Genomic DNA, 12,013 nt, shown 5'->3' on the forward strand with positions numbered 1-12,013 from the left:
AAACCGTAGCTTCCTCATTTTAAACTCTTGGGTTGGCTGTGCTGATGGAGCAAATTCATAAAGAGTAGTTTTCCTGCTTTTTAAATTTTATTTTATTTGGCCAGATATTGCTGACCGGATGTGAATAGTTTTCTTTGGCTTTCTTTTTGCCCAGTTTTTAATTGGCTAAATGCCTTGAAATTATTTTAGTTTTGCTAGGAAATGAATTAGTAAAGGGTTAGTATTGGGGAGAAGAGAGAAAGAGAAAGAGCAAAGCATTGTCTGACTTCACACACATTCCTTTATTACTACTGGTTTAAGAAAGTGAAAACACAAAGAACAAAAGGCCCAAGCACATTAGATTATATAGATTATAAAGGCATTTTTCTACAGTAACTGTTAAGAGACATTAGTGTCAAGGATTTTTAAGTAAAGAATTTACTAATTTGGAGATACACAGATAAAGGAAACTCACTTTGTTCTCTAATTTTACTCAGAACTGTGTGGACCCTTAAAGGTAGCATATTTTTGACAGAGCGTAGATAAAGGGATAGCACTTTTATTAACTTCATAGGTGAAATATAATTTCATGATTAGTTTTTGTAAAATGTTATCCATCTAATTAGATATCATTGTGGATACTTATTAATACTAATTCAGTTTTAAAGGCTGTTAAAAGACAGTGTACTTTGTTTTGTAACCGTAGATCAATACTGCTCATGTTTTTATTGGGAATAGATTCCTTTAAGTTAAAAAGAAAAGATTTAAAAAAGAGTTTAAGTGCCTTTCAACAGCAAGTAAACATCTCTGCTGTTTTCCTCTGTTTTTCACATCTGATCATAAATACTGCTCCCCACATAAAGTAATTCAGAAGCCACGGCTTAAAAATAAATGATAAACACTGATGCTTTGCGTAAATAAATATGTACTAAGAAGAACATGCCACTAGATCTAGCATTTGACTCGTTGGGTGACGATGAATTTCAGTGCCTGTTATTTGTCATGCGGAAGCCTGTCGGGTGATGATCCTTTTTAGTGGTGTATCCGTCCAAACATATTTCACCGCGCCATGTGCACTGGAGTTCTCTGGCGGGTGTGCTGGCTGTGGGTGCCCCCGCTCCCGTTCGCTCGCCTCCTTTCTTGCCCTGGCTCTCTCGCCTCCCCCTGCCTGGTGCTCCTGCCGGCTCACGCCCCCCTCCTCTCTCTCCAGCTGGCAGCGGCGGGGGCTGCGCTGCCTCCCGGACCTCGGGACCTGCTCCGTCAGCTGGGGCCCCCTGCGGACGGCTGCCTCCCTCGCCTCTAGGACCTGCCACTCTGCGCGGAATGGCAGCGGCAGCAGCATCCCCGCCAGCGGCGGTGGCGGCGGCAGCCACGGCCACCGCAGAAGCTATTGTTCCCTGGTGTTAAACGCGCTTTCCCTCCTTTTCATCTGACAAGAACAATAGCGGGGAGAGCTTTGCGTTCTGTACTTGGGAAGACAGTCCGAGGGCGAAGGAACATTCCCTGCCAACCGCGTCCCGGACCTGGACCCTGGAGCGGCTGCGGGCGGCATGGGGCTGCAAGCGAGGCGCACGGCGTCCCGGAGCCCCGACGCTGCGGGCCCGCGCCCGGCCGTCCTGCCGCTGCTGCTGCCGCTGCTGCTGTGCCCGGGCGCCTGCGGGGCTGCGGCGCCGGGCGCGGCGGAGGCACCCACCCTCTATCTGTGGAAGACCGGTAAGTGGGACGGAGTTACCCCTGCTTCCTATCTTCCCATCTGGGTCCACATTACGAAACTGCTGGGTTTCAGGAGGGACCCCTGTGCTTCTGATGACCCGGGGGTACTGGGACCCTAAGGTAAAAAAGTACGATTCTTAGGAAGCAAATTAGGTCATGGCCGATGCTGTTAGGAAAGAAAAACCTAACAACTAAAAAGCATTAGTGAGTCACTGGACTATTTCTCTCACAGCTCCGTAGTTAATGAGGGCAACCAACGTTGCACTTTCGTAGTTACGTGCAATATTTTTAACCTCTACGTTCTCATTCTACTAGGACTTTCTTAAATATATTTCTAGCAAAGAGCAAGCAAACATTTTAACTCCGGTCTTTATTCTGTGTTTAGGCAAACAGTTCACTCTGTGCCATGATATATATGGATATAGAGTTACATTTAAGGTACAGCTTATGTGGGACACGTGGAAACAAGCCAAGGGAGGGCAGTTCTGACAGTTGAAGGCAAATGGGGCTGCAGTGAGCTGACTGAGACCTTGTGAAGCTCGATTCTTAATGAGCGAATTGAGGGATTTTTAAAGTGTGCAATTGTTACGATGTTTAGGTTTTAACTTCTCCTGCCTTGAAAAAGTTTTTGCTTTGTTTTCAACCAGCCAACAAAAGCAGCAACTAATTGTCCCTCAGAATCTCCCAGTAAAGTGCTGACTAGAGGTCCTGGTGTGAGGCAGTGACAGGCAGGAAAACAATACCAAATGAGGAATTACCACTCCCTCTCCTGAGGCTCCTTTCTCCTCTAAAGGACACTGAGAATTCTTCAGCAGACCTGAAACTTCAGGTTTATAAGAAGAAAGTGGGAAACATTATTCTTACTGCTTAGTGCTAGGAATGAATTAAGAGTTTTTTGGCAATGACTAGACATTATGAGAAGGATGCAGTAGACAGGAGGGAAAGTATATATTGGTCATGGGAATCACAAACAAGTTACAGTGAGTGTGTCTCTCTCCTGGCTTCAGCTGTCTGTAGCCCCCCATGCAGAGACAGATCAGTCTACTCTACAATTACACTGATACCCTGAATTTTTAAAGAAGTTGCATCTATCTAACAACTTAGTGAGGAGATTGAATAGAAACTTATTTAAAGCCAGAGTACAGAATTTGCCTCAGAATCTTGCATGAAATAACACACATAAACACACGTTTAGAAAAGCCATTTGGATGTTAGTGTTAGCCATTCTTGTTACCACTTGCAGTTTAAAGATCAGTTGATTAGTGGATGCAGATGAAATCAAATTGATTTTTTCAATTTAAAATAAAGATCTCTAATTTAGCTGAAGCCATGGTTTTAATTTTCAGAAGCTCAGTCATAACAAACACTAGTCAAACTGTAATTTACCATTGAATGCTGTTATTTGGATGCTCGGTAAGAGCTTCTCAAGTAAGTAAGTGTTGGACAAAACAGTACTTGCCCTGTTGAAATTTGTACTATTAAAGTAACAAGAGCCAAGCAGTAATTCAGATCAAAGAAGAGGCTAGGCAACATTCACTGTGCAGCATCTGAGGTGCCAATACATGTCAATAGAAAGGTCATGGTGGGAACTTAAGCCAATAAACAGTTTAAGATAGTGGAAAGCTCTCAGGAGCAAGGATATGGAGACCTTGGTTCCAGTGCCAGTTCCAGCTCTTGCTAGCTATAGGAACGTTGGCATGTCACTTAACTTTTGACCCCCAGTTTATTCAGCTGCCTGTAAATGGGACCTTCTCTTGACTATTCATAGTATTATGAAGGTAAAATGAGTGAGTGATGAGAAAGTAATCTGTAAACTTCAAAGTTATGTGCATGTACAAATATAAGGTAGTATGGTGAGAATAATGTAATCTCTTTTATGGTGAGCCTTGGTTTGGTGAAAAAAATGGTGAATTAAACAGGAGAGCAAAATAATGACCTCTTTATTTTTTTCCAGAGGGAAAGGAGACTTTACCATATCTATAAAGGAACTGAGAATAGTTATTGGAGGAAATAGGGAATATTTAAAGCAGAGGAATACACTGTAAATGAAGATATAGAGATGACAGAATCATAAGTGTTCCTCATTTGATGAAAATAAAGAGGCAGGCAGGGATTTGAGAGAGAAAATGAGGTGAAAGAGTCCAAGATTCTAGTGGGATAAGCTTGGTCTTGGTAGAGCAGATTATTTGGAGTCACATTATTGGTGAGATCATTGAATTAAAGTGATGTAGTGAAAGGTACACTGGATGAGGAGCTAAGAGAGGAACTGTAACACTGTGTTTGTCACTAACGAGCTTGAGAATGTTAGCTAGGTCATTTAACGACTTTAGTTCTTGGTTTCTTATTTTGTGATATTTATTGATTAGAAAAGATAATATTTAAAGGCCTTTTCAGCCCTAAAGTATGTGCACATATGCACATACATACACCATAAACATACATGTATGCATCTATACACATACATAGTATATTAACGTATATATACATATATATGTACATAATATATATGAACGTTTAATGCATAAGGTATATTGTATGAATGTTTTATTAAGTCAGTTCACAACAAAGAGTTGTTGAGGACTCACTGTGTGACTTATTTGAAGTCATTGTGGTGGAGGCTGGCTAGGGTATTGTTGTCCCTGCCCCCAAGAAAGTTACAGTTGAACAGTACACAACAGTTACAACATGGCATACCATACTCATGAACAAAACACTGTGAGAGCAGAGAAGTTGTGTAGCTGATAGAGAGAAAAAATAAAAATGCAAGGCATGACAATTTTCCTAGGTCTTAGAAGTACTGCAGCTCGAGTCTAGAATATTTGGTGGGAATGAATGGATTTAGTGCTAATGAGATGAGTTGGGCCAGCTTGTAAGAAAACCTTCAAACTATGGTAAAGCTGTTAGAGTGTAACCTATAAGCAGGTGGAAGCCATTATAACCTTAGAGCAGAGGATTGACATATTCTTCACCCGGAAGGGAGAAAGGTAAATTAAGAGGCTGGGAGGTCAGTGAGGAGAGGGACTGAGAGACAAAGGGGAACAAACCACTTATAGTGAAGGATGAGTAGAGGAGGGCTGGGGGCACATGGCAGAAGTGTTAGCTCAGGTTTGGAGTGCAGGGGACACAGTGTCTGCCAAGGAGAGGTGGAACTAATGCTATCTGCATCATGTCTGCACACAGTTACTTGATTGAGACAGAGGATATGAAAGAAGGAAGAACAGTTTTCTTGTGGTTGGAGAAGAAAGAATATCAGTTTAATTCTCACTATCAGATATACTGAACTTGAGGTAGCAGTAATTCAGTCAGCTAATAGAGAAATTAGTGAATGGGTGGGCAGTTTAGGAGAAAGTGTTAGGCTGAAGGTATAGGCTTGGAACTCAATACATATATAATATTTCAAGGCATGGTAGTGGGAGGGATCATTAAAACAACAAAAATATTGAAAAGAGGGGCCAGAATACTTCACAGAGAATATTGAGATTTAAGAGTCACTATGGGAGAGAAACTAGTGAAAGAGCCTGAGAAAGTATGGTCAGAACAGGTCCAGAGAAAATGCCAGTAGTGCTAAATGAAGAAGATATCTTATGAAGGGGATGGGGGCAAAAAGTATAAAATATTTCCAAGAGTCTGGAAAGGGGTTATGAAATATTTCAGAAAAGATCAAGTAAGAGGAGGAACTGGTAAGATAATTAACACTGTTTTGGGAAAAGACATTTTCAGTAGAGTGATAGAGCTAGAAACTAGGTTGAATAATAAACCAGATAGTGGAGAAATTATAGGATTGATAAAGTGAATAAGCAAGTGGTATTTAAGTCTCTCTACTACACTGTTGTTTTTCAACAGAGAAAAAACCAAAATATAAGATATTAAAATATAAAAGTTAATGTTTCAGCAGTTTTGTGCCACGGTCATTTGAAAGGTAACTTTGTTTGAATACTTGAAAAACATATTTCATACATGCAGAGTTAAAGCACTTATATTATTGGGAGATGAATAATTACTGTTACTGGTGAGTGTTAGACAGTTTTTCACTTTTTAATATTCTTGAATATAAAATTGTTTCAATAATAATTATGGCTAATTATATTCACCTAGCAATTCCAAATGAAGTGCATTGAACAAAATGTGATTGAAACATGAGTCAGACAGAAAATAGTGAATACAACCAACTTTTATCAACTTATGCCATAGAGATATATTTTCAAAAGGTCTTAATGAAGTAGTTGAATTTATTTTTATAGTAATGAAATTACAATAAAATCTAAGAAAGATACACAGTAGCCATTTTTTCAGTATCAGGTGATGAGGGTATTTACAGTTGAGTTTTGTCTTAAGGAAATTACTTCTCACATTAAACACTTTTGACCAGGGTTCATGCATTGCAAGACAGTGCTATTAATGACAGTCACCGTGTCCTTTACATAGTTAATTGCACATAAAATAATACTTTGTTTCCTCAGTTTAAAATAAAAACAAGTGTTTTCTTTTTCTTTCATGTACTTATACTAATATAAAATATTCTGCAATGTACATGGAAAAATATCCATCCTAATCCTGCCATTCATTAAATAACAAAGGAGAGAGGGGTGTTGTACCAGCTAGTAGTAACATAAAGGTGGCATTATCCTTAAAAAAGTGTTTTGCATTTCAGTTGTGCTTACAATTTGTCTTAATTTGGAATGTGACACAGTTTGCTCATTAAATGAAGAATAGAGATGGAGTAGAGATAGGGATGGACAGAGCGTGGGTGTCAATGTCAATTAATCTGGAACACCATGGATTGAAATATTTTATCCATGGGACCTATGAAATTATTTCATCTCCCTGAGTCTTTTTCTTTCATCTCCAGTATGGATAAATATTATGTATTCTATAGGGGTTTTCTGAGGATTAAATATGGTAACATATGTATATATTAGTAGAGTGCTTGATACGTATTAGGACTTCAATAAATGGTAGGTTATATTATTGCTATTATTCTCTTATAATAGAATGGTTACTTAATTTTATGACCTGGAACAAGGCTAGTAACTTTAGCTTTCTCTAAAGCATCTTTTCTTGTAAATGCACTAGAAATTACAAATTGATCTAGTTACAGGGCTAGATATTCCCACAAGTTATAAGGGAGGCAGCATTGTGGAATGGAAAGAATATGGACTTGGGGATCAGACAAACCACTATTTAAATCTTGCCTCTACCTGACTGGTCAAGTTACTTAAGCTCTCTGACTTTGTTTTCTCACCTTAGAATGGTGACAGAAGTTCTGAAGTGAGAGGGTATTTGTGAAGTTTTAACAGGTAGTAAATAGAAAGGGTCTAGCACAGTACCCTAAATATAGTAAACATTAAAAAAAATTAGTTCTCTTCCCATTCTTTACCTTTTCCTCTCCTAAAAATGACATATCTTGAAGGAATTTTAATGATCCAACACATTTATCTGTTTTCTCCAACTAAGGGACACCAGGACAAACAAATAAAACAAGTCTAGAAAGAGATGTTATTTTACTGTAGGCTTGTCTTTTCTTATTAGTTTGGCACTTATATGTAGACAGCATGGATCAAAGACCATCAAAATATTCTGAGCACAAATTCAGGGTGAATTATATAACTAGATTTTTTGTGTACTTCATTTTGTTTAGTGTCTCGGGATTTCTCGGGAATCTGAAATTTCACATTCTTGCAGTTAACATTGTCACCAGTGCCTTCCAAATTAAATATTTTCACAGTAGAATTGTTTGTGGTTTATGATTTGTTTAACATCTTAGGTGATTATTTAAATAAATAAATAAACAAACAAACAAACTACAGTTTGTCTTGTTTTCCTGCCCTTCTTTCTTAGCATACATAGCCCAGTTAGTGCTCAGAATTCATCAAGAGCTTATTGGTTATTTGGTCCAAAAAAATCAAATGCTCAGGTGGTTTTATGAAGCTTTAATAGCTCAATGGACTGTGGTAACACAGATCACTCCTTATGCAAATTATAGTTAGCTGCCTGGTTTGCAAAATAATGAAGGCCCCAGTCAGGACTGGCGTTAAGAGGGCTGTAGAGCAACACATACCCAGGTCTTTTCCTACCCTTTATTGTTATATAAAGAACTGGTGGTGGGATGAGATGCTGACGTGCTGAATAGGTTATTGGAGAAGTGTGATACGCTCTGGATCCTTTTAGGAGGAAATGAAGCCTCTTAGCCTCTGATTTAAGTTCGAATGGTGACACTGGACAGTGGATCTCTCTGGGAAGGGGAGAGTGGAAGCCTCCAGGCTTCCTAATATAAAGGCACATTAGAGTGGCCCTTAATGACAGAAGCACTGGGGAAGTAGCATCCAGGAAAATATATCTTTCCTATCACAAGAACATCATAGAGTGTGAGTTAGAGGTGCCAGTGAGTCATAAGGTAGAGATTTTTTCTGATTTCCTTTATCAGAACTTTACACTTGACACTTTAGAATGCATTACAATGATGAAAAAATACAGGCATTTGCATTTAATCGCCAGGTACCCAAGCAGCAAGAAAAGTACTTCTATTTGGAGGAAGAGATACAACAATTAAAAACAACCCAATAAGGAAAGAGTGGGGGAAATCTGGTAGTACTTAAAACAGTTGATGCCAAAAGTAATCTATTGCTTCCAGTATGTCATTGGACCTAACCAAAAGGATGTCCTCTCATTCTTCCAGAAGAACTAGTGAGCTAATTGGTGTTTTGCATAATTTACCATGTGAAATCATAATATTTGGGATATCATTTTTACTGATTCTGTATTATTGTATCAAAGTTATACTATGAGAAAAGAAATGAAATAGGGGCAGATGGGGAAAAATCACAAATAGACTCCTTTATAAGGACAATAATTTTCAAATGGCACATGTAATAGAGTAAAGTTCAGAGGGGCTCTTGTTCCAGGAGTCATCAGAGAGAGATGGTCCACATAGAGTGACATCAGTAAATTCAGGAGAAGCTATGCATGACTGCTAAAACTTGAAAAGAAAGTAAGACAAGAAAGTAAGACATTATAAGAGAGAGCAACAAAACAAGGAGAGAAAAAAACAGGCAAATCATCTGCATTCCTTTAAAAATTATTTTTAATAGGCTTTATTTTTGAGCATTTTAGGTTTATAAAGAATTAAGCAAAAAGTACAGAGTTCCCATGTACCGCCTCATTCTCTCCCCAATTCTCCCTATTATTAACGTCTTACATTAGTGTGGTACATTTATTACAACTGATGAGCCAATATTGATACATTATTATTAATTAAAGTCCGTAGTTTATATTAACGTTCAGTTTATATTAGGGTTCACTCTAATGTACATTGGGTGGTTTTGGACAAATACATAGTGACATATATCCACCAATACAGGTGTCGACCATTACAGTACCATACAAAGTAGTTTCACTGCCCTGAAAATCCTCTGTGCTTCATCTGTTCATCCCTACATCTCTCCTTTTCTCCCCCCAAATCTCTGGTAACCACTAATCTTTTTATTGTCTCCATACTTGTGCTTTTTCGAGAATGTCATACAGTTGGAATCATACAGTATGTAGCCTTTTCACATTGGCTTCGTTCTCACTCAGTAATGTGCATTTAAGTTCCTCCATGTATTTTCATGGCTTGATAGCTCATTTATTTTTATCACTGAATAATATTCCATTGTATGAATGTAGCACAGTTTATCCATTTACCTATTGAAGGACGTCTTGGTTGCTTACAAGTTTTGGCAGTTGTGAATAAAGCTGCTATAAACATTCATGTGCAGGTTTTTGTGTGGACCTATGTTTTCAGCTCTTTTGGGTAAATGCCAAGGAGTGTGATTGCTGGATCGTGTGGTAAGAGTATATTTAGTTTGTAAGGAACTGCCAAACCGTCTTCCAAACTGTACCATTTTGCATTCCTGCCAGCAATGAGTGAAAATTCCCATAGCTCTACATCCTTGCCAGTGTTGTCGTGTTTTGAATTTTAGCTGTTTTAATAGGCATGCAGTTGTATTTTGTTGTTTTAATTTGCTATTCCCTAGTGACATACGATATTGAGCATCATCTTTTCATCTGCTTATTTGTCATCTGTATGCCTTCTCTGGTAAGGGATCTGCATCCTTTTCATCATATAAATAAGAGTAGTAAAGAGCCAGTAGAACTGTTTTGTGACAGAGTTCAAAGTCTCAATTCAGCCTGTGCTGCACATACTCCACCTCTTGTTGCTCTGATGATGTGACCCACACTAAGCACAATTGTTTACATAAAGAGAAAACACACATGGGAATTAAGTAAAGACTAAATGGAGATGGGTGTACACTTGGTCTAGTTTGTTCCACCTTGAGGGAGAAACCTTGGGAGAGAGTTTGGAAGTGCTGAACAATACCTTGAAAGAGAAGAAAATGGCCTGATATATTAAAGGTTAAATTGGACCTGCAAGCTTGTGAGATTTTCAAGTACACTATGAATGTGCTGTATCTCTAGCTGACTCTGGTCTGGTTAATAAATCACGTACATAGCTACATATTCACTTTTCCTTGTTCTTGCATGGAGGAAGCCATGGGCTGGCAGAAAGTCAAGGTGCAGTATCCTTCTGAACTTCTGGGAAACAGTGGAGGTCCACTGTCCTGAACCTCTGGTAAATTGACCTGGGAACCAAGTTGTCAAGGCAGCCTGCTATTCAGATTGCTCCCACAGACCTTCGTATGAACACAAAGTGCTGAGTACCCCCAAAATGGGGGTAGTAGGACAATGACTTAGAAGTGGATAGTTTGTGTGCATGGGGGTAGAAATATAGCACATGATGTTGCTCTATTGAGAGAGCTTGATAGAAAATTAGTTTTCCCAAGCAAATGTGTCAGGCACAGGCATGGATTATGTGGTTGCAATAATTTAACTTATGGTATATGGCCAATGCAAGGCTTTCTAATTGTGCCACACAGTCTGGATAAAAAGTTATCCCTTGGATTATTATAGCAGTAATAGAATATTCTGAGTATTGTAGATGGATATGTTTGCAAGTATGTTCTATAATGTGCCTGCTAGAGAATGGCATCAGAGCACAAATAGTGCCTCTTTGGGTTCCATATTTAAAGATTATTTTTGGTTTTCTCTACCAGAATCAGAGAGTGCAACTGTAAATGTCAGTGGGACCCACTGTATTCAGGTACTTCCCCTTCACAGTGAGAGTGTTTGCAGAGAATTGAACCTATAGCTTGAAATGAAAGAGACACTGATTACTCAGGAGTTAAATAAATATATATTTGTGTGCATTTGCATGTGTATGTAATAAATAAAAGGCGATGTTCAAGAAGAGACTTTTGAGCCGGACAAACATGAATCTTGACCTAATTTTATAATTTTTAAAGAATGTGATCTCTAATCTCTCTGTGTCTCATGTTCCTTAGACATACCATAGGTATGATGTTAGTATCTACCTCTTCAGGTTATTTTAAAGATAACTTGAGAGAAACCTGTAAAGTACTTAGACGATGCCTGGCACACATCAGTGCTCGTAAGTGTTCTCTCTTACTTGGTGTGATCCTGGTGTGAGCTGTGAATGCCTCCTTTCTGGGATGGAGTTTGTTTCCTGGATCTGTCTGGATCCTTTCCTTCATTTTGATTCTTCTTTCTTCTTGGATCTGCATTTGCATCTCAAGCTTCTCTGCAACTGACATTGCTCTGCTTTCTACCTGCTGTCAGAGCCACCAGCGTAGTTGCAAAGCCCTCAGCTTTGCTGTTTGTTGTTCAAAGTAGTTTTAAAACACATTCTGCCTTAGTGTTTCATTTTTACTTGTGATGGTGCGTATCTTTGCCATGCAAGGAATGCTGGAGGTGTGACTATTTAAGTGGGACGATGTGTTCCAAAATTCCTTTGTGTGGAAACACCTAAGAATGTTCTTGGCAAGATTTTCCTGGTCTGTGATGCTGAGTGAAAGGGTGTAGGGAATGTACAGTGAATGCTGAGGCTTCCTCTCTCAAAGTCCTCTTTCCTCTCCTATAGTATGTTTTCTATTTCTCTCTCTCCCTCCCTCCCTCTGTATGTAAATGAACGTGCACATGTCATGTATATGCTCTGTATATGTACATGCACATCTCATATATATAAATATCCTACTTACACACCTCAATATATGTGGTTCAGAATCTTTTGAAGGAAATTAAAATGTTTCTCAACTTGGAGGAGAGATGATTATTCAACATTTTAATGCCCATTACAACTCGTTTATCTGTATATTCTCTAAAATTTTCTAGCATTTATAAAATTATGGTAGAATTACAATAACAATTTAAGATACCATTACAAGCATACATATACATGCATACATACCTAGATACATAAATGCATACA

At 38.6% G+C, this 12,013-nt stretch overlaps 1 protein-coding gene across 1 annotated transcript in view; it reads left to right on the forward strand.

Annotated features, from left to right (window-relative positions):
* THSD7A (thrombospondin type 1 domain containing 7A) overlaps positions 1-12,013 on the forward strand; it is a 743,356-nt gene that overhangs the window by 280,455 nt on the left and 450,888 nt on the right. Inside the window, exon 4 of the mRNA XM_061198529.1 lies at positions 1,190-1,692. Coding sequence (XP_061054512.1) covers positions 1,530-1,692 — 163 coding nt within the window. The 5' untranslated portion in view covers positions 1,190-1,529. The remainder of the gene's footprint in view (positions 1-1,189; positions 1,693-12,013) is intronic.

Source organism: Eubalaena glacialis, chromosome 8, assembly GCF_028564815.1.
Source record: "Eubalaena glacialis isolate mEubGla1 chromosome 8, mEubGla1.1.hap2.+ XY, whole genome shotgun sequence".
Taxonomy (NCBI): domain Eukaryota; kingdom Metazoa; phylum Chordata; class Mammalia; order Artiodactyla; family Balaenidae; genus Eubalaena; species Eubalaena glacialis.